We start from the raw sequence: 23,304 nt of genomic DNA on the forward strand, positions 1-23,304 counted from the left end.
ACTCCTGGCGTCCAGATGTCGGGGTGATCGTTTAGCTTCGAAATAATTAACCTATCATCAGTGGAAACGGTTTAGAGTGTTCACTCACACTCTCTCGAGAGAGACGTTGAACGAGAGTACTGGAAAACTTAGATTCTTAAAATGAAAACAAGTATGAAATGCCAGCTATTTTTTTAAGTTTGATCGATTAAAAGTATCAATATGTTTCTTAAGTCGAAAAGTTTAAATTTACACATTTTGTAGCGCTCATTTCTAGCGTGCCAACTTTTAGCACTCAAAATTTACCCTACTCGCCAGCAGAGTGCGCCTAGCTTTTTTAACTCCGACATGCTGTCGGTTGATCATTGTCTCAGATAAGTCAAGCCTCGAACCCGCGACGGTGTAGGGTCCATTTCGAGTTCCCAGTCCATCACCCGTAGAGGGGAAATCTCGCGCGCCTCGTCAATCGTTCTGACAGCTAAAAAGAGAACCGCACCAAAACAACGCTCACTTGGTTCGCGCAAGCGTTTATCTCTTTGTTTTTGTACGCATTTTTCCGGAATAATATTCCCGCGGTGCCCGGAAATAACGGTAAATTCGAACGCCGCGCCGGAAATGGCACCAACGAGACAGCCGCAGCAACATCACACCGTGAGCACGATGTTTCAACTGAGCACCAACTACGAGGAGCTGAATGTAATTGGCACAGGTGAGAGGAGGGGAGGTGGGGGCATTTTTTACCTTTCGGAAGGATTGCGAAGGATATAATTCCTGTATCTAAGGCAGGGTTTCTCAACCGGTGGTCCGCGGACCCCTAGGGGGCCGTGACGAGCTCTCAAGGGGGCCGCGAAGCCATTGAGGATAAGCGTCGTTTCTCTTAATTAATACATAAATTTGAGGAATCTGTTCCTAATATTTACCCAGTTACAAGTTTTGCGTCATTTAAATATTTTTAAGCCGTAACCTTTTTTTCTGTTGCTTGCAACTGTGATAATACTGGGAATTTACCTGCAATGTCATTCTGTCAGTTTAAAATAGCAAACCAGAGATAATTACTTAACGCGGATCCGCCCTAATTTAATTCAGTGTAATCCTGAAAATAGTTTGATTCTTGGCAGATTTTGCTAGCTTCCTGGCAAGATCCTCCAAAAATTTCTCAAGATTTTTCACCGCTTTTGCAAAAAACATTCGCGGAAGTCTTGTAAATCTATCATTAAGTTTTAAAGTAAAATTTTCGATTTGTTTTTGTGGCGGTGATCTTTGGTAGATTTTTGCGAAGAATCCTAACGGATATCTGACAAAGTTATTTTTGTTTAATTCTCCCCATAGCAGATTGTTAGCTTCATAGAAGCCCATTAGCAAGTCTCTTAAAGTATTAATTTCGGCGCATCCAGAGCTGATTATTTCTGATAAAATCTTCAATTGACTCCTGGGAATATTTTTGTCAAGAATTGACCCCAATTCAGCTCGATTTAGAGAGTTTGGGCTATTGTGAAGCGGAAGCGAAGGGCGAATGGAAGTATCGACAAAACATCGACAAACTGTAAACTAAATGGGATGAACTTGTCAAAAAGATGGATGAAAATACTGTGAACCGTATTTCGGGAAAAGTCCGAAAATTTCTTGTAAAAGAGGATGAATATTTTTTTAATTATTTTTCCCTTGGGAAAAAAATGTGAGTTAAAATAAGAATTAATTTTGTTTGATTTTCACAAGTTTTAAAATTGGTGTATGCTTGTTATTTTTGCAAAGTTTCGGGCGAGAAAAATTCACCATCGTTGTTGTCTTAAATTGCTCTTTACTCTATTCTTAAACCGGATACAAATGGGATTTACTGCAGAGTATCATACCTTTGGATGGAGAAAAATCCACAATGTTAAAGTGAATGATGAAGGTGCTCAGTGGTTTATCCTACTTGTCATACTTATTTTTTGTTAAATTTAGTCAACATTGTTTATGGAGGTTCCTTGTCATACTTTTGAAAATATGCTAGTAGCCAGAAATCTACATTCCTGGCTCAATTATTCGTGGACTTCTCCAAAGGATCATAGCAGAATTCTTACATTTGGTTGATTTGAAGAACATTCATCTTTAGGGGTCCGCGAGACGTTTGTAAAGCTTCAAAATGGGTCACAGCACCAGAAAGGTTGAGAACCACTGATATAAGGTGATGATAGGAAGAGAGATTATCTGTTACCTTTAATCTTGATTTTAGGAGCATATGGCACCGTCTACAAGGCACGTGACCTTAGCAATGAAGGCAACATTGTGGCCCTGAAGAAGGTTCGGGTGGCCTTGACCGAGGATGGAGTGCCAATGTCGACGCTGAGAGAGATCGCCTTGCTGAAGCAGCTCGACGCCTTCCAGCATCCGAATGTTGTCAAGTAAGAAACTAGAGTTCGTTTTTCTGTACTAAGAGAAATGGCGCCTTTTGGGCCCCCTTCATATATTAGTAAGATTCATAAGGCTTGGGAATATAGACAATTTTCTATTTTTCAGATTGCTGGACGTTTGCCACGGACCTCGTCTGGAGCGCGAAGGGCAGCTGGTTCTGTTTCTGGTGTTTGAGCATCTTGAGCAGGATTTGGATGACTATATTAAACGGCTTCCTCCCGGTGGAATGCCCCGGATGACCATTCAAGTAGGTATTGAATTACAATTTACACGCCATTGAATATTTTTAATTTCTACATAAACACACAATTTCTAACGAAATTTATAGAAACTCTTTTGTATGTAATTCTAATTTCCTCATAAGCACTTAATTTTTAACGAAAAAAAAAATAAATGCAGAATGAAGCGACCGAAAAAAATCACGTCATTGGGAAATATATTGAGATGCGGAGCAGTGTTGACCAGACTCATTTCCCCGAAATTCGAATTGTGAAGCCATGAACTGTTATAACTGTGCGTTGTATTCCTGAGATGGAGGGGGAGGTGGTTGGGCTTGAGTGTTGCATATGGGATCCGACAGTTTCGATTTCGGTGGGCCGCAATTCAAGTTTCGGTGAAATGATTCGCTTTCACTCACTCACTCATTTCATTTCACCGAAACTTGAATTGTGGCTCTCTGGGATCAAAATTGATCGATTTTGTGTGCAGTACTCTGCTACCATCTGCTTTTCTATCTTAGGAGGATAGAGCATGGTTGTAGTACATAGTTCGTGGCTTCGTAGTTCGGAAAATGTTATTTTCGGGGAAATGAGTCTGAACAACACTGATGCGGAGTGTCGACTGTATTTATGTGTAATTTAATTCATTTTGATTCATTTAATAATCTATTGCATGGCTCAGCTTGAGCTGATAAGCCTAATATAATTAATAGGTAGTATTAATACATTTTGCATTAATTTGCCTTCCTTAGCTTAGTGGTAACGTTCGTGGCTAGAAAGCAAAGCCATGCTGAATGTGTCTGGATTCAAATCTGGCTCAATCCAGGATCTTTTCACGATGGAAATTTCTTTCACTCCCCTGGGAACCACATACAAATACGAGAATGGCAACTTTGGCAAAGAAAGCTCTCAGTTAAAAACTGTGTAGAAGTGCTCATTGAACACTAAGCTGTTAGGTAGGCTCTGTCCCAGTTGCGACGTAATGCCAATACGAAGGATGTTTTTGCCAAGGTTTGTGTGCAAACTCAATGAGATTGCTATTACGATTAGCGAATGTTGCAAGACTAAAGTTTACGTTTAGTCAATGCCTTAGTGGTAGCCTTGCGGTGACTTCAATCGGAAAACCAGCGACGAACCTCGTTTATCTTTGACATGTGTTTTTGTGTTGCCTTTTCTAGGGCTGTTGGGTCAGAATTTTATTCCCCAGAAAAGATAATAAAACAGTATTTTTTGTCCATTCTTATCTATTTTCAATGGATTACCTGCTTTGCTCTTGTCCACAGTTGATAAGCAGGAGTTTTCTCATTTAATTTTGGTATGGGGAAAGGCAGCTAACTTTTAATTTCTTGTAAGAGGAAGCTATAATCAAAAAAATATTTGGTAGGCGTAATAGCCACCATCATCACGCACAACCGGTACCAAATATTTTTTCGAAAATAGTTCCCAAAATTGAGAAATAATTTGTTAGATGCTTTACGCCATACAAATATTTTTCGCGTTACCTTCTAGCGATTTTTTGTGCATAGACACTAGCGCATGTGCGTTACTATGTGATGAGTAGCAAACCTGGCCATTAGCCTGGGACACGATTATATGAAAAATTTAGATTCTCGCTCCAGTTCACTTTTTGGATTGCATTTAGGTCCCATAACAACTGTGCAAAATTTCAGCTCGATCGGAGAAACTATATTTTAGCGCCAGCCGTTCAAAGTTTGTATGGGATTTACTATGGGAAAAGTTACTTTTGCAAAGAAAAATCGCCAGAGGTCGCCCATTGACCTCTATAAAAATTTTGAACACAGATCTCGATAGGTATTTCTATGATGAACAACATTGCCGAAGACCGCAAATCAATCTGATGCTTGTGAAAAAAGTTATTAAGCATAGACTATTCGGAAATTTTGCCCGATTTTGTTATTATTGTTATTCCTTTACGTGTTAATCAACGTCGCCTTGCCAATAGGTTTTCATTGAATAACTTTTTTCGTAAGTGTCGGATTGTTTCGCGGTCTTCGGCAATATTCTTCATCGTAAAAATACCTATCAAGGTATGCGTTCAGAATTTTTATAGAGGTCAATGGGCGACCTCTGGCGATTTTTCTTTGCAAAAGTAAGTTTTCCCATAGTAAATTCCATACAAACTTTGAACGGCTGGTGCTAAAATATAGTTTCTCCGATCGAGCTGAAACTTTGCACAGTTGTTATGGGACCTAAATGCAATCCAAAAAGTGGACTGGAGGGAGAATCTAAATTTTGTCCCACACTACTGGCCATGCATGTAACCCATTAGTTAAAGCTGTTATCAGCTGTACATAGTTTGCTTTGCACACAATGTCATCGCTAGTCCCTGGTCGTGGTAGAAAAGAATCAAATTTTTAGTTTCTCTCGCATTATTAAACCGTTTTTGTTAAGCTCTCAGTTAATAACTGTGGAAGTGCTCATAAGAACACTAAGCTGAGAAGCAGGCTCTGTTCCAGTGGGGACGTTATGCCAGAAAGAAGAAGAGAAGAATGGTAACCTTCGATTGCATTTGACGTTCGTGGTATATTACACATTGACCAAACCGCCGGCGGGGATCGCGGCTTTGATGCGCAAGCAGTATCGCCTTTTTTTCTTTGTACCAGGAATATATGTAGTTGTCAGTCACATACTCAAAAAAACGGTTCCATATTTTTCGAGCACATTTTTACGAATCGCAGCAAATCCTTCAGAAACTTCTTCAGGATCTAAGAAGCCTTGAGTCTGTCGGACCGCCAATAGCATTTTAGTGCTCTTGGCAGACAGCCCAACTTGCTGTATGCGCTTCCACCAGCCTATGAAGTGAGAAAAACACACCCATACAAAACTGTGTCCGGAAGCACCATGTCAGACAGCGTTCATATCACCCCTATTGCCCATCTCAAAATCGACTAAGATGATCGCTGGGTCAAATTCGATTTCATTTTCCATGCATTTTCTTTCAACAACATTCACTGCTTTGTGCTTTGTTTGTATGTCGCTCCAGCTTTGTTATGGATGTCGTGTCTACTTCCTCAAATATGTTCAAAAGTCCACAAACTACTTGCGATTATTTTGGACCATAATCGTTTTACTTTTTTAAAAGCACGTCTAATCGCGCTAATATTATCCAACAGACTGAAGTTCCCGTTTAATCTCAGCGGCACGGTCAACTCGCTCGTTTATAACTTCCCGGAGTAGGGGAGCCGCAGGTACGCGCTTTGACGCTTTGACGTTAGCTACGTCTTTAAGCTCCAAACACAATGTGAACGGCAGCACGGTACAACGGCAAAACGGCATGTTGAATCTGACTTTGTCGACATTGATCAAAACATTGACATGTCATTTTTTTTTTTTTTTTAAGGCACTCTGTGCTCGTGGCCACTACTGTGCCGGAATCAGTTGATCTGTAGCTTCTTCTTTATCGATACAGATCTATTTTCAACCTATCTATATTTACATCTTACTTTCACTCTCTCCTACTCTTTTACTCTCACACCGAGCAGGTAGGAGAGAGCTCTGCTGTTAGTGAGGCTAGCTGCCTGCGAAGAGGGTCAGTTTGTCTCAGTCACCATCTGATACTGACGGAGGATGGAGGTACTCCCCAAAGCACGGTCCTCCGTGAGGCGTCTTCTGGTGGCTGGACGGGTTTTTTGTGGAGGGGCTGGGAATCGAACCCATGACCTTCCGCTTATGAAGTGGAAGCGTAACCTCAAGGCTACAGACCCCCCATTGACATGTCATTAAAATCGGTGTTGCCGTTTTGCCATTCTTGCAGTAATGCCGTTGCATTGTGTTTGACCCTTTACGCAGGCCTGCCCAACCTTTTTGACCCGCGAGCCAAATCTCTGAAACAATATTGTACGGCGGGCCAAACATTTTTTAATGAGACGACTAATGTTAATCAAATAAGAGCGAGTCGACAATTGTCACCTCATTCGACTAGTGTCACCTCACACGCCGCGCAGAATAAGCACAATACATACTTTCCTCACTGTCATCGGACGACGAGACAATGACACAGACTTTTTTCAAATTATCTTTCATTTTTCCGTCGCTACGGCTCGCGACAGAATCGTAAACTTGATAAGTTTTAATTCATTATCTGGTATGATTGTTATTTATATTGTTGGAATAATAGAATAATATCCATTTCACTTATCAAACACATTTACTTCCCGAAATTCATTAAAATGAGATAGAAATTTTGATAGCAAAACAACATTAAAGTTGCTCTCATGAGAGCTCCGTCATTGCGACGTGACGATGTGAGCGCATGAAATATAGTTTCATGTAGTGACGGTGAGAGGACTTGTTTCGTCAGTGTCGCAAGTCGGTTATGAAACTTACCAGCCCTGGTTCTAATGTTTCAACATTGGATATTCTATGTAACTCATTGGTACTTAACCAGGGAGGAAGCTTCAGAATCATTTTCAAAATTTTATTTTGAATTCTCTGCTGAGCTTTCTTCCTGGTATTACAACAGCTAGTCCATAATGGTGCAGCATACAACATAGCTGGCCTGAAAATTTGTTTGAATATCAAAAGCTTGTTCTTAAGACAAAGTTTTGATTTTCTATCAATAAGCGGATAGACCCATTTAACATATTTGTTACATTTGGCTTTAATGCCATCAATTTGATTTTTGAAAGTTTAATTCTTATCTAGCATCAGCCCTAGATAGGTACTTAGCTTCATCTGATCATGGGATTGGAACCCCTCTCATCGTGACAACATGTCTACTTGAAGGTTTCAAATAAAGATAAGTCTTTTACAGGAAGTCTTTCAGGCTTGGTGTTTCTATAATTAAACAGAAGTGTACGATTTGGCAGATAACTTTGGATTATTTTGACAATAAATAAAGTTTTTCAATTTAACAAACAGGCCTTCATGCCAACCAATGTCGAATACTTTTTCTATGTCTAGAAGAGCTAGACCATGGGCTTCGTGGCCGTGCGGTTAGTGTCGTCAGGCAATGAGCGTATCGTGTCATGGGGTGTGGGTTCGATTCCCGCTGCAGCCATTGAAACTTTTCGTGAGGAATGTTTCTCGGCTGTACCATTGGAGCATGCTTGTCCGTTGTCTAGTGTTAAGTTACAGTCTGTGCAGCTAAATGGCTGAAGACGGTGTCCGTGTCTTTAAAGAGCTAGACCAGTATAATACCCTTCAGATTTGTTGGAAGGAATCAAATTTGTTACACGTAGAAGTGGTCGAATGTCCATGACGAAATCCGGACGGAATTTGGACCATGTCAATGTACAAAATTACCTTTTCAAAAAGTTTACTGTAGGAGGAAGGCAATCCTTTTGGACGATAGCTGGAAGCTTCTGCATATTTTTTTCCGGTTTTAAAATTGGTACAATTTTGCATTTTTCCAATTGTTAGGAAAATATGCCAACTGAAAACATTTGTTAAATATATCAACCAAGAATGATAGGCTACTTTCTGGAAGTTTCTTGATGAGAATATAGAAATCTCCATCATCATCAGGGGCTTTCGTATGTTTGATTTTTTAATGATAATTCTTACTTCTTTCAAATAAGTCTCCCAGGAATTTTCTAAAACGTTCTCTTGATTGAGAATACTTACGAAATCCAGAGTAACTTGATTTTCAATTAGACAAGTGAGTCCTAAATTAAAATTATGCGCGCTTTCAAACTGCATAGCAAGCTTTTGACCTTTTGGGTTAGTAATAATTTGTTTTCCTCGTTCAAGGCAGGAATTGGCTTCTGAGGTTTTCTTTTCAATTTTTTTGATAATTTCCAAAAAAGGTCCAATTGAGACATTTTATTTTATTTTTGTTTCTTAACCCTCTAATACCCAACCCCGCCTTTAGACGGGGTACACTTTGGAATTTTGTGTATTTTTTCGTAGCTCGGAATTCAAAATGATTTTATTTTTGGCTTATACCTTGACTCATAACACGCATATAAGAAAAGTTTTTTATGACTTTTGAAACTTTTTTGTATTTTAAGAAATTGTTTGAAAAATTGCATTCTTATATAACCTACAAATGCCTGGGCTTCATTTGACGTGTTAAGAGAAAAAATCGTACCTTTTATATTTTTCTACGATTAAGGGGCGGTCCATTAATTACACAAGACAATTTTGGTGATTTTTAGACCCCCCCTCCCCCCATGGTAAGATGTTTTGTATGAATATTTAAAATAATTTGTACGGAGTGTAAGAAATCTCAAACCCCCCCTCCCCCCCATAACCCCTTACGTAATTAATGGACCGCCCCTAACCTATCACAAACGAAGAGCCTGGTGGTATTAAAATCATTTCAAACCTGTTTTTCCGTTAGTTACACGGAAAATAAAATACGCTCCGAAAAAAAATTAAAAATTTAATATTTTCCAAAATACCGTAACAATTACAATTTTTTTTATTGCCAAAAATCAACAACTAGAAAAGGCTTCAAGAAAAAATGAAAAAAGCTAGGAATGTTCAAAAATAAAAATTATAAAAATCAAAAACCAAAATTTAAAAATTTGCGAATAAAAATAAATAAATGCCCAAAACGTGTTTAGAACGATTTTAGATAACGAAAAATAATACTTAAATCGAAAATAAAAATTTGGGTATTAGAGGGTTAATTGAGAAAAACCTTTTTTTATTTCTTTCATAGCACGATCGCGAGAGCGTTGAAATCGCCTTTTTTTAAGACGGATCAAGAGTTTAAGATCTCCGTCTATATCGTCTATAATCACAGATTCGAATTTTACTTCATATTTTCGAATCGCAATGCCCTTGCTTCAACAATGAAATTAGTCGAAGTTCGAGAGCATTGTCAATTTCAAGCAAAGAAATGCTAACATCAATATTACTATCAATATATGTTTCATATGGATTCCAGTCGGCTTGAAAATAGTTAAAAGTGGAGCTGATAGGATTGAGAATTGCTTCATGGGATATTTCAAATGTAACAGAGACATGATCAGAATCCAAATCAGCGTGAGTAACCAGTTGGTTACAAAGGTGACGGATTTCACGCCAACTCGACAAAGGGATTGGCAGCACCCCTTCAGAATTCAATGAAACTTTCTGAGTGTGAAGACTATGTGAAACTAAGATACTTTACATACTTTGTTTTTTCAAAATCGATCTAGACTAACATTTGGAAAGGGTCAAAGTTTATTTTTACTTTTTTTATAAACCCGTATAACTCGAAAACGGTAAGACCTACAAAAAAGTGTTGTATGGGGAACTATTGCGAAATTTCCTGAAGTTTTAGATAAAAATATTGAAAAAATAAAAACACATTTTCTACACTGAAAAAAAAAAGATTCAAAACTTTAAAGTCGATTTAAAAAAAACGGCCACTTCAGATTTTGATCATCCTTAAGCAAAAAGTCTCGTAATTAAATTTACTAAAAGTCATCCATACATTGCAAATTGGGCATATTTAAGGGAAAAAAGTTTTTCTAACTTCGAAGTCCCATAGTTTTTTTTTTACTTTTTTTATAGACCTGTATAACTCGAAAACGGTAAGACCTACAAAAAAGTGTTTTTTTTTAAATCGACTTTTAAGTTTTTAATCATTTTTTTTCAGTGTAGAAAATGTGTTTTTATTTTTTCAATATTTTTCTCTAAAACGTCAGGAAATTGCACGGCAGTCCCCCGTACAACACTTTTTTGTAGGTCTTACCGTTTTCGAGTTATACGAGTTTATAAAAAAAAGTAAAAAAAAAACTTTGACCCTTTCCAAATGTTAGTCTAGATCGATTTTGAAAAAAACAAAATATGCAAAGTATCTTAGTTTTACATACTTTTGACATCCAGAAAGTTTCATTGAATTCTGAAGGGGTGCTGCCAATCGCGTGTCGAGTTGGCGTGAAATCCGTCAGGTGACTTGAATCGGTTAAGAACAAATCAATCGTAGAAGGGTTTCTAGAACAGGAAAAACAAGTAGGACTATCAGGGTATTGAATTGAGAAATGTCTTGAAGAGCACTAATCAAATAAATTTCTGCCGTTGGAATTGCTTTGCGAATTATTCCATGAGGCGGCGTCCACAAATTACGTAACACACTAGGGGGAGGGGGGAGTTGGCTCAAGCGTTACGGCTCACACAAAAATTTGAAATTTTTCATACAAAAAGCGTTACGGCCCCCGTCTAAAAATTGCCAAAATTGGCGTTACGTAATAAATGGACGCTGCCAGAGCGATGTTTTGCATTGAACCAATTGCAAAACAAATTTACTTATTATTAGTCTGTTTTCGAAAGTCAGTTGGAGCAGATTAATTTGCTGCCCAGAGCTTTGAAAAGGCAAATAGGCAGGTATGAAAGTATATTTAACAGCTTGGTTTATACAGAAACACCCAAAGTTTCAAAAACTTTAGTTTGTAATATCGAAAAAAGTTGATGTTATACATATATGCCTATGGATGATGATTGCAACTCCACAACATGCTTCAGTCAAAGTGGTTGTTTTGAAAATAAATTTACCTTTATTTATACCAAGGCGTTATTCAGATTTAGTATGTTCGAGAGGTGTAGTGAAGTAGAACTACACAATCATGTTTTACTCGTGTTCCAGATGTAGCATTTACTTCCAAGAATGTAGTTAACTCAACTTTAACAAGAATATAGTTTAACTACAACCACAGACAAACAGACGTCACACTCTCATCATTGTCCATCGACCACCTTTTTAACGGTTGATTCAAAAATATGGTAGGTGGCTAATCCGCCACCCGCAGCGCTCGCATCGTTTTTGTTCGCGTTTGACGTTTACACACTAACGCCATCTGTTGGCTCGTCGGCCAAACACACCGATTTTAGCATTGGGCGTACATGTCCTCGTGACTATGATTTTGATCGCGATTTGTTCTAAGTGTTACGTCTGTTTGTCTGTGCTACAACGTTACTTTACAACTTACTAACGCCCAATGTCTTGATGGTAGCCTTATGGTGACTTAAATAGGAATACCAGCGACGAACCGCTCTCTAACACACATCGTATTTATGTTTCCTTGCAGCGTTTGTCCCGCGAGCTTCTCACCGGAGTCGATTTCCTGCACTCGCATCGAATCATCCATCGTGACTTGAAACCGCAGAATCTCCTCATCTCGGCTCAGGGTCAGCTCAAGTTGGCCGATTTCGGACTGGCCAAAACGTACGATTTCGAGATGAAGCTGACAACCGTGGTGGTAACGCTGTGGTATCGCGCTCCGGAAGTGCTACTCGGTGAGCCCTACCACAGTTCGGTCGATATCTGGAGTTCGGGCTGCATCATTGCGGAAATGTTTCAACGGGTTGCGTTGTTTCCGGGCACGTCGGAAGGCAACCAGTTGGAGAAAATATTCGAGTTAGTATCTGCTCTGCTTATTTCTTTGTCCAAAATCATAGTTAATATGTTGACCCGTTCCAGATTAACGGGAAGACCTTCGGAGAGCCAGTGGCCACGGGGCATTTCGGTGGCGCGGGAAAATTTTCGACCGACCCAGCAGCGAGAGCCACGCCAGATGTGCCCGAAGCTGTGCGATTTCTCCAACGATCTGCTCAAGAAAATGCTGGCCTTCAACCCGCGGGAGAGACCGTCCGCGCTGCAGTGTCTTCAGCATCCCTACTTCACACAGGAACCGATGTGATGCAAACTAGTAGGCAACCAATCGAATTCGACTCGATTGCATACGCTACGGTAGATCTAGCAACTAAGAAGTGGTGGTACAAATCAGAACTGCCATAAACGTAACCGAAACTAGAGAGTTAAGTAACAATGCACAGATTTCAGACTTTCAGCGAAATTGAGAGGTTTCATACACACGAAAATGAGTGATTTCTCCTAATGGATCTCGGGAGGGACACATTTAGGGTAAGATTGAACAATGGCCTTGAATCACGGTTAAACTTTTTTTTTCTATAGCATTTAGTTGATTTATTACAGTTGAAAATTGTGAGTGAAATAATAATTTTGTACGAACCAACATGAACGTTTTTGAAAACATGGAAAATGTGAGAAATTCGCCTATCAAAATTCCTGAAAAAATTATCAAACGTAAAATCAATGATATGCAGACAGGAAGTGAAATTATCGGTCACGGCGATAATTATAAGCCTATCGCTCAAGCCGTTTTTTTTCGGAGAAAAGAGACGTGCGATAATATCAAACCCGTCCAGCATTGCGAGTGTGTTCTTACGAGAACTACAGCAGCGAATTTATATTATCACCAGCAACGAGAAGTTGGCTTCTTCCTTTTCTACTCTTTGTTTCGTTGTTTGTCCTTCCCTTCCGCATGTTGCTTTTATATAGAAGAGTGCATGGTGACGTCACGAAAAATGTTCCTTCTCTTCCCCTCTTCCATCACGCTCAATTGACTATCTTGCTCTTTGATATTTACTGCTGGAATTGTTTAGATTTTTTATATGGAGTTGACATTAACTGCTGGAATTGTTGACATTTATTTATATGGACTTTCGAGGTTATGTCAGGCGTGCAATAATCTATACCAAAATTTTCTCCCCTTTTGTTCAGCTAGCTTGGGGGTGTGGTTATGGTGCGCGCGCTCTGAAAAAGTTTTTGTCCACATGGATTCGAATCCCATCCGGTGGCAAAAGTTTTTGTTATTTAGCTTGTTATAATGAATTTCTTGCTTTGCTCTTGTCCACAGTTGATCAGCAGAAGTTTTCTCGTTTAATTTTGTATGGGAAAAAGCATCTAACTTCAATTTTCTCGTAAATGAAAGCATTTATCAAAAAAATATTTGGTAGGCGTGATAGTCATTATCATTACGTACAACCAGTACCAAATATTTTTTCGAAAAAAGTTCCCAATTTTGAAAAATAATTCGTTAGATGCATTTCACCATACACATATTTTTCGCGTTACCTTCTAGCGATTTTTCGTGCATAGCCACTAGCGCATGTGCGTTACTGTAGAATGAGTAGCGAATCAGGCCATTATCGCGATAAGTTCATAGCCGAGAACGTTGGATCATTGAAAATGATCGCATCAAACTTGACTTATCGTTAGTACTAAGATCAACAATAGAATCCTAAAATGTTTAATGAAATCTTGTTTTTATTTTATAACACGGAAGAGCATGTTACTGCAGCTACTTTAGAAATTTTTCCCGCTCAAATAACGGCTATATCATATTTAAACTTTAATTTAAAAATTGGGTCCATAAATGAACCTTGACACTTTTGATCATGTTTGACGTTCGATTAGTCGACAAAAATACTACAGGGCTTTTAGTTTTAACACTGGGGTTGTTCCTATCTGACATTTCGGAAGGGACACGGAAAACAAAATACACCCGAAATTTGAGATTAAGCCAAGGGGTGTAACAAAATCTATTGAAAACTTAAAAAAAAATGTTTTCTGGGCTTTAGACAAACGAAAAACATTATAAAATTGAGTAAACATGTGTTTTTGTCCCAAACTTAAGCGTTTGGCACTAATATTGGGACTGGGCTTTAGGGCCCTAATAGTTGTTTACGAAATCTGTTTCTCGCAGATAAAGGCGCAAACGAATGCTCGGGTAGCTTGAAAATTCACATTTCCGTCTCATTTCCGCGATGATTTAATTCACTGTCTGCAGATGTCTGTCTAATAAAAGGGCACGTTCCATCCATAATTAGTTTTCTAATATCCAGAATCGATTTTTTAACACTAGATGTTTTGCAAATAAAGTTTACTGTATTGAACCAAAAACAGTGAATAAACTTTCATAAAAGATCCAGTTTAATTATGATAACATTAACAGGTTGCTTATCGCTAAAAAGCGCAACTACAGACAAACAGACACTTTAAAATCAGTGCACAAAGTAGCGTGTGTTAAGAACAATCTTTTCTATGCACGCTTAGTATCACTCAGAGCGGATTCAGATAAGAGTGGCGTTCATTTCAAAATTGGAACAGTTGTGAACTGTCATTTTCATACAACTCCGCGTTCCAATGGATCATTAAAATAACCAAAACGGCCGCTATGGAAAGCATAGATAGCGCCACCGTAGTCTTGTGTGTTTGACAGAACAGCAATGCTGTCACAATGTTAAATCATATATACAGCAGCGCCTTTGTTTTGATGCGGTGAGCACTTGCAAAAACTACCTTCAATGATCCATTGAGCAGGAGACCTGTGACCTGTCAAAATTAGAAATTGACGTCACTCTTGTTTACAAGCACTCTACACGGAGAAAATGAAGTACTCAAAAGTGAGTTCATTCCACTCAATTCCGGGGGTTCGTGCGTTAACCTAATTTTGAGTTGATGGGGTAGAAGTTGTTTTCATTTGCAGCCATTCGAAAAAATACCTACTGGCTAAGTTCTTTTCACTCAACCGGCAGATCAAATAACTCAACTTCCAGTACTATGTCACTTACTCAAATTTGAGGTAACGCACAAAGGTTCGGTTTTTTGGGTTGTTTTGCTCTTCGCTCTCTGACAACAATAGAAAGAGCGAATGAAATAGGGAGAGAAAAATAACTCAAAAGTAAGTTTAAAAAAACTCAAATATGTGTTTTCCGTTTTCTCCGTGTAGTATCACTCATGATTTATGCGTCTGCGGCACATACCGTAATTTTCCATCATGTACTTTCTGCACTCTGCAGCACTTTTAGCTCAAAACTACCGAATCATTGTCACACGTCATGAGTTTAAAGTTTTTCAACAACTTATCAACGCATCTCAACCATAAACTACCTCCACACTAACGGGTCTATCACTTTTTCTATCTGCAACGATTTACTTCCACCGCCACCACCGTTTCTCGATCATTGCACAAGGCGGACACTGGTACGGTATTATGCATTGTGCCGTGTGTCATCGATTTTACGTATTTCCTCTAACCCCTGTTTCTTATATGCTCTGCAATAACACAGCGTAAGAAACAATTTTTTTTTTGCGTGTCTCAAGGATTAAATTATATGTCTCTAGTAGATTTGGGGTCACTAAATCTGATGCCATTCTCAGAAATGTCCCTGCACGTCACAATTTTTAGATACAGGTCGCCAAAGTTGTATAAAACGCTGGTTTAATTGATGTTTAAATGAATTAAAAAGTATGATTTATCAAACTTTTTTGTGATATTGTCACACCGCCACCAAACCGGATCGCGCCAGTGAGACTTGCGACGCGCCTCAACTCGCCGCATTTTGAAATCAGTTTTTTAGTGTGGCGCTGCATTCTTACGATGTTTGTGAACACAGCGCACTATTCACATTATTAGCTGCGACGCAAACAATAATTTTAAATAAGTGTTGGTCTTTATTTCTACCGGATGCATAATATAATCCAGCAAGCGTGCAAAATAAGACTTCAATTTTCATTTTTCAAAAATTTGGCCATGGGGGAAAGGGTTGAAAAATCGTTAAAATTGTTTTACGTATTTTATGTAAAGCCCCTGAAGAAAAAAATATATACACTATACGCACGTGAAAGCGTTCTGGACGTTTAGCAAGGGGGATAGAAGGTAGGGTAAATCAGAGTGGATCTAGATAAGAGTGGCGTCAATGTCAAAATTGGAACAGCGGCGAACTGTCATTTCCATACAAATCCGCGTTCCAATCGAGCAGGAGACCTGTCAAAACTGGAACATGACGTCACTCTTGTTTACAGGCACTCTAGGGTAAATTATGTATTTTGGACAGGCTAAGGGCAACTTCACCGGTGGTCCAAATCCCGCGTTGGTTCCAAATTTTTGGACCACGCTCAAAATTGGAGCTTGCACCGGTGTTGCAAATAATGTTCCAATTTTATTTTATACCAGTTTTCTGGTCTATTTTTTTGGAACAGGCTAGCTGCGTGTTCTATTTTTGGTCAGATTTGGACCAAGATTTGTGCTGTTCCAAAACTGGTTTGACAAATGTTTGTTTACCCGTTCGGATGTTTCTCGCTGAAGCAGTCACCGTCTTTAATTCCTACTCATTTGAGGTAAGTAAAAATTGGAACAATATTTAATTGCTGCTGTTTTTTTAACAATATTTATTCCCTTTCCTGCAATAGATCTGATTGGGGAATTCGTGTTCCGGGAGGACCAGCGAGGCGGCGTCACGAAATAAAAACGTATCACACCTTGTGAAAACGCGACGACACGGAAACCATCATCACACCGACGGTCGATTAATCGATCGGAATTGGCCAGGCGGATCCAGTTTGGTGGTTCGATGCGAAAAACTCGCGGCACACTTTCGACTTTTTAGCTGTGGTCACAAAGGTTGAACCGAACTCCGCGTTCCGAGATGCAAATCCGGAAAACTGACCAAATGATGCGAAAGCAAGCGGTCACTCCACGGCTGTCGTCAATTGATGAGTTGAGAGTTCAAGCTAGTGACTTTCGACCTGAAACGGATGCCTCTCGGAATGCGGTGTTCTTTTCGCTTTTTGGTGTACCTTTTTTGGGTACCTTAATTAAGGAAAAGGCCAACTGGTCGCACCTCTTGATCTTCAGCTGAATGAGTTCCTGAAAATCCGGCACTTTTCGAGTGCACTGAATGACCAGCATGAGGATAATCATCAGCACGCTGCAAACGGAAATGGAATCTCTACCAAAATGGGCCAATCATTCAACGAAGAGTACATTCACAGCTGCCTGGCCATCGCGTCGCGGTGCATATTCGGAAACATTCCTCAACTTGTGTGTCGCCTTGAGACACTCCCGAGCAAGATCCAACTGCTGCAGATCGTGATCAACGCCAACAAGACTGTGGAAGGCACATCTACATGCATTCAGTGCGCCCGCACCAAGGGGCGAGATTGCGCCAGAAGCACCACCGGGGACGTTCTCCATAAATTGCTCCGAAGATTGCCTCCATCAATTCTTCCGGGAATCAGCTCCAGGATTTCCTCCGGTGAATTTTACCAAGAATCCCTCCAGGGATTTCGTCCATAAATTCATCCGAAGACTTCCTCCAAGAATTTCACCGGGGATTTCATTAAGCAATTTCTGTGGGGTTTTTCTTCAAAAATTTCTTCGGAGATATTTTTAGAGAATTTTTCCGGAGTTTTTCTCCAGGATTTTTTCTGGGAATTTGCACAAAGAATGTCTCCTGAGATTTCCTCCAGGGATTCCTCCGGGGAATTCTGTCAGGAATTCCTCAGGAGATTTTCAGTAGCAGTTTCTCCCATAATTTACTCCGGAAACTCCTCTGACCAAATGCTCCAGGAATCCTGGAATACCTCTAGGAATTCCTCCGAGGATTTTCTCCAGGAATTCTTCAGGGGCTTTCCAAAAGCAATTCCTCTGGGAATTTCGTCCAGAAATCCCTCTGGGGATTTAGTTCTGAAATTCTTCTAGGGATTTCGTCCAGATTCTTTGGATATTTCATTAAGAAATTTCTAACGGGATTTTCTCGAGCAATTCGTTGGGAAATTTTTCAGGGAATTTCTCCGGAATTTATCTCCATGAATTTTTCTGGGAATTGCACCAGGAGTTTCTCAGGAGATTTACTCCAGTAATTCCTCCTTGGATTTCCTTCAGAGATTTTTTCAAAGACATCCGTCCAGGAATTCTTCCGGGAATTTAGCCCAGGAATTCTTTCAGTGATATAGGGACTTTTTCCGGGGGGTTTCTCTAGTCCTCTGGAGGGCTTTTATATTCTGGCGATTTGCTCCAGGAATAAATCTGGAGATTTTTTCCAAGATATCCTCCAGGGATTTCCAATAGCAATTCCTCCAGGGATGTTAAGAAATTCCTCCAAGGATTTTCCCCAGAAATTCCTTTGTATTTTTTTTTTAAGGTTTTATCCGGAGATTCCTTCAGAATTTCCCTGGAGAGTTGAACCAGGAATTTCTTCGGAAATTTACTCCCGGCATTTCTTCAGGATTTCCTCCGGGGGTTTTCTCCAGAAATTCCTCCGGGGATTTCCTTTGGAAATTTCAAGAACCTTTCCGGGGATTTTCTCTGGTGATCCCTCAGTAGATTTCGTCCAAGAATTCCTCTGGGATTTTATCCAGAAATTCTTCCGGGGATTTCCTACAGGAATAATTCCGAATGTTTTATTAAGAAATTCCTCCGGGGATTTTCTCCAGAGATTCCTTCGGTGATTTTCCAGAGAAATTATCTGGAGTTTTTCTCCAGGAGTTTCTCCGGAACTTCCTCCAGGAATTCCTCCGGAGATTTCTTCCAGGGTTTTCTTGCTGGAACTCCTCTAGAGGCCTTTTATATTCTGGCCATTTGCTCTAGGAATTATTCCGGAGATTTTGTCCAAGATATCCTCCGGGGAATTTCTTCATGAATTCCTCAGGGGATTCCCAATAGCATTTCCTCCAGAGATATTAAGAAATTTTTCCGAGGATTTTCTCTAGAAATTTCTTCGTGTTTTTTATCAGAAATTTTATCCGGAGATTTTCTCCAAAAATTCCCATGAGAATTGAACCAGGAATTTTTCCGGAAATTTACTATAGGAATTTCTTCAGGATTTTCTCCGGGGGTTTTCTCTTGAAATTCCGCCAGAAATTCCTCCGGGGTTTCCTCCGGAAATTTCAAGAACTTTACCGGGGATTTTCTCTGGTGATCCCTCAGGGGATTTCGTCCAAGAATTCTTCTGGGGAATTCATCCAAAAATTCTTCTGGGGATTTTATCCAAAAATTCTTCCGGGGATTTCCTACAGAAATAATTTTGAAGATTTTATTAAGAAATTTCTCCGGGGTTTTTTTTCAGGGTTTCTTTGCAGGAGAGGCCTTTTATATTCTGGCGATTTGCTCCAGGAATTATTCCGGAGATTTTTTCAAAGATATCTTCCGGGGAATTTCTTCAGAAATTCCTCAGGGGATTTCCAATAGCAATTCCTTCAGGGATATTAAGAAGTTAAGTAAGGATTTTCCCCAGAATTTCCTTCGTGTTATTTTTTTCAGAGATTTTATCCGGAGATTTCCTCCAAAATTTCCCTGGTGAGTTGTACCAGGAATTTCTTCGGAAATTTACTCCAGGAATTTCTTCAGGATTTCCTCCGGGGATTTTCCCAGATATTCCTCCGGGGATTTCCTTCGAAAATTTCAAGAATCTTTCCAGAGATTTTTTCCGGTGATCCCTCAGGGGATATCGTCCAAGAATTCCTCTGGGGTTTCGTCTAGAAATTCTTCCGAGGATTTCCTACAGGAATTCCTCCTGAGATTTCCTTAAGAAATTTCTCCAGGGATTTTCTCCTTTATATTCTGGCGATTTGCTCCAGAAATTATTTTGGAGATTTCTTTCAAGATATTCTCCGGGGAATTTCTTCAGAAATTCCTCAGGGGTTTCCAATAGCAATTCCTCCAGGGATATTAGGAAATTCCTCCGAGGATTTTCCCCAGAAATTTCTTCGTATATTTTTAGAGATTTTATCCGGAGATTCCTCCAGAATTTCCCTAGAGAATTGAACCAGGAATTTCTCCGGAAATTCACTCTACGATTTCCTCCGGGGGTTGTCTCTGGAAATTTCGCCAGAAATTCCTCCGGAGATTTCCTTCGAAAATTTCAACTTTACCGGGGATTTTCTCTGGTGATCCCTTACTGAATTTCGTCCAAGAATTCCTCTGCGGATTTCGTCTAAGAATTTCTCTGGGGATTTCGTCCAGAATTCCTCCTGAGATTTCCCTTAGAAATTCCTCCAGGGATTTTCTCCAGATATTCCTTCGGTGATTTTTCCAGAGAATTTATCTGGAGTTTTTCTCCAAGAATTTCTCCAGAACTTCCTCCGGAGATTTCTTCTTGGGATTTCTTGCAGGAACTCTTCTAGAGGATTTCTCGGTGGATTTCCAATACTAATTCCTCCAGGGATATTAAGAAATTCCTCCGAAAATTTTCTCTAATAATTTCTTCGTATTTTATTTTTTTTTTTTCAAGAATTTATCCGGAGATTCTCTGGAGACTTGAATCAGGAGTTTCTTCGGAAATTAACTACAGGAATTTCTTCAGGATTTCCTCCGGGGGTGTTCTCCAGAAATTCCTCTGGAAATGTCAAGAACTTTACCGAGGATGGTAATCCCTCAGGGTATTTCGTCCAAGAATTCCTCTGGGGATATCTTCCATAAATTCTTCCGGAGATTTCTTACAGGAATAATTCCAAAGATTTTATTAAGAAATTCCTCCGGCGATTTTCTCCAGAGATTCCTTCGGTATTTTCCAGAGAATTTATCTGAAGTTTTTCTCCAGGAGTTTCTCAGGAACTTCCTCCGAATTCCTGGATTTCTTCCAGGGGTTTCTTGCAGGAACTCCTCTAGAGGCCTTTTATATTCTGGCGATTTTCTCCAGGAATTATTCCAGAGATTTTTCCAAGATATCCCCCGAGGATTTTCCCCAGAAATTCCTTCGTGTTTTTTTTTCAGAGATTTTATCCGGAGATTCCCTCCAGAATTTCCCAGGAGAACCAAGATTTTTTTCGGAAATTTACTCCAGGAATTTCTTCAGGATTTCCTCCGGGGATTTTCTCCAGATATTCCTCCGGGGATTTCTTTCGAAAATTTCAAGAATCTCTCCGGGGATTTTCTCTGGATTTTTGGATTCCTCTGGGGATTTCGTCCAGAAATTCTTCCGGGGATTTACTACAGGAATTCCTCCTAAAATTTCCTTAAGAAATTCCTCCAGGGATGTTTACTCTCACTAACCATCTCATTTTTATGTCAGACAAAAGTTCTTTATCCATTACTTTCGAGTTAAGCCGGCTCAAGTCCAATCCAAATTTAGTCCAAACAAAATCAAATCCAATCCAATCCAAACCCAATCCGAATCTAAATCCAAATCTAATCCAATCCATTCCAATCCAAAACCAATCCAATTCCAATCAAATTCCAATCAAAATCCCATCAAAATCCAGTTCGAATCCTTTTCAATCCAACACCAATCCAAATCAATTTCAATCCAAATCCAGTTCAAATCCAATCGAAATCCATGCCAAATTTCATCAAAACCCAATCCATGTCAAATTCGAGACTATTTCAACATCGATCCAATCCAAATTCCATCAAAAGCCAATCCGAATCCATTTCAATCCAACACCAATCCAAATCCAAATTCAATCCAAATTCAGTCCAAATCCAATCCAAATCCAATCTAATTCCGAATCCATTTCAATCCGACACCAATCCAAATCCAATTAAATTCCATCAAAATCCAATCCATATCAAATTCGAGTCCATTTCAATTTCGATCCAATCAAAATTCATTTAAAATCCTGTTACAATCCAATCCAAATCAAATCCAAATCAAATCTAAATCCAATCCAAATCCAAACCAATTCCAATCAAATCCAAATTCAATCCAAATCCAATCTAAATCCGAATCGATTGCAATCCAATACATTTCCTAATCCAAACTAAATCAAATCCAATTCAAATTCAATCCAAATACAACCTAAACCAAATCCAAATCAAATCCAATCTATATCCAATCCAGTTCCACTCCAAATCAAATCCCAATCCAATCCAAATCCCATCTAAATTCAATCCAATTCAATTCCAACTCCATATCAACTCCAAACCAACTACAATCCAAATATTTTTCTTATTCGCAGTAATCTCGCTTTAGTTTTCTCAGTATGGGAGTCCTCTCGTTCCGTTTTTTCCTCTTTCGAAGACCTCTCGCTCCAGAATTAAATGTTTTTAGCCACGGTGGCCTCTCGCTCCAGCATAAAATGTTATTTTCAATTAAATTTTAGGTTTTTTACCTTGGAGTCCTCTCGATCCTGAAATTCATGATTTTTTTTCGCGTTACTATTAGATATTAGTTTTCACATTTTCTTCTTTTGCTACCAACATCTTTACAATAAAAAATCCACGTGGCGAACAATTTATCACCATTTTGTTTAAAGTTGCCTTATGTTTCAAATTTGAGGTCCTTTTTAATTTTTTTTCCTCCAAGAAATCCTCTGGGGATTTTCTCCAGGAACTCCTCAGGAGAATTCCAATAATAATTCTTCCAGGGATTTCGTCCAAGAATTCCTCTGGGATTTTGTGCAGAAATTCTTCCGGGGATAACCTAGGTATTTCCCGAAAATTTGCTTCAGAAATTAATCCGGGGTTTCCTCCAGGATTGCCTCCGGGGAGAGGAACTCATCTAGAGGATTTTTTCCTTCGACGATTTGCTTTTATGCTTCCTCCGGGGCTTTCTCCAGAAATTTTTCCGGAGTTTTTTTTCAGGGATTTCGTCCAGGAATGAAATTTAATTATTTTTTATTAATCGTTTACGTTAAATTTACGTAGAAGCAATGATCAATGTCCCATCATAAGTATATCGAAAAATGGTCGAATTTGAAGGGTGCAGTAGTCAATCATAGTGGTTCAATTAAATATCCCAAAATTAATGTCTTCTACTTGAATATCCATAAAAGAATCATGCAATATCATATGCATCAATTGTTTTGTTTTAACAAATCTATTATCCTGGCTACTGTTTGATCATCAAAAAAGTGTTGGCTCACTTTTTGCTTTTTGTCTTCTTTTTTAACTTGAAATGTTGAATCTATTTTGAAAATATAAAAAAATACAAGTAAACCCTGACTATTTTTCAACTCTTCAATCACTGAAATACATCGCCAAAAGTTTTCACATATTATCTTTTTTCAAAATACATTCAATATAATATTTCGCAACAACCATTCAGGTATCACTCATTAAGATTATCTATTATAATTTGATAATGAGCGTGTTTAGGGGTACATGCATGAACAGATTAAATAGTAAGGTGTCAAATAAATTCTTCCTTGGATGAAGATACATTTATTAAAATATATATGAATCTATTTTTGTTTTTTAATTTCTTCCATAATCTCACTTTCGCACCCTATCTA

General features: G+C 39.0%; 1 protein-coding gene and 1 long non-coding RNA gene across 2 annotated transcripts; both read left to right on the top strand.

Annotated features, from left to right (window-relative positions):
- Positions 1 to 424: 424 nt before the first annotated feature.
- On the top strand, positions 425 to 12,520 carry LOC5570506 (cyclin-dependent kinase 4). The gene is made up of 5 exons (XM_001659144.2): positions 425 to 688; positions 2,195 to 2,363; positions 2,479 to 2,620; positions 11,573 to 11,901; positions 11,965 to 12,520. The coding sequence occupies exons 1-5, from the start codon at positions 595 to 597 to the stop codon at positions 12,182 to 12,184; spliced, it is 954 nt and encodes a 317-aa protein (XP_001659194.1). The 5' UTR covers positions 425 to 594; the 3' UTR covers positions 12,185 to 12,520.
- A 3,669-nt stretch (positions 12,521 to 16,189) lies between these two features.
- Positions 16,190 to 17,107, top strand: LOC110675507. Its single transcript, XR_002499556.1, has 2 exons — positions 16,190 to 16,470; positions 16,543 to 17,107. It is a non-coding gene; the product is annotated as an uncharacterized LOC110675507 (long non-coding RNA).
- Positions 17,108 to 23,304: the final 6,197 nt, after the last annotated feature.

The sequence above is a fragment of the Aedes aegypti genome, chromosome 2 (assembly GCF_002204515.2).
Source record: "Aedes aegypti strain LVP_AGWG chromosome 2, AaegL5.0 Primary Assembly, whole genome shotgun sequence".
NCBI classification, from domain to species: Eukaryota; Metazoa; Arthropoda; class Insecta; order Diptera; family Culicidae; genus Aedes; species Aedes aegypti.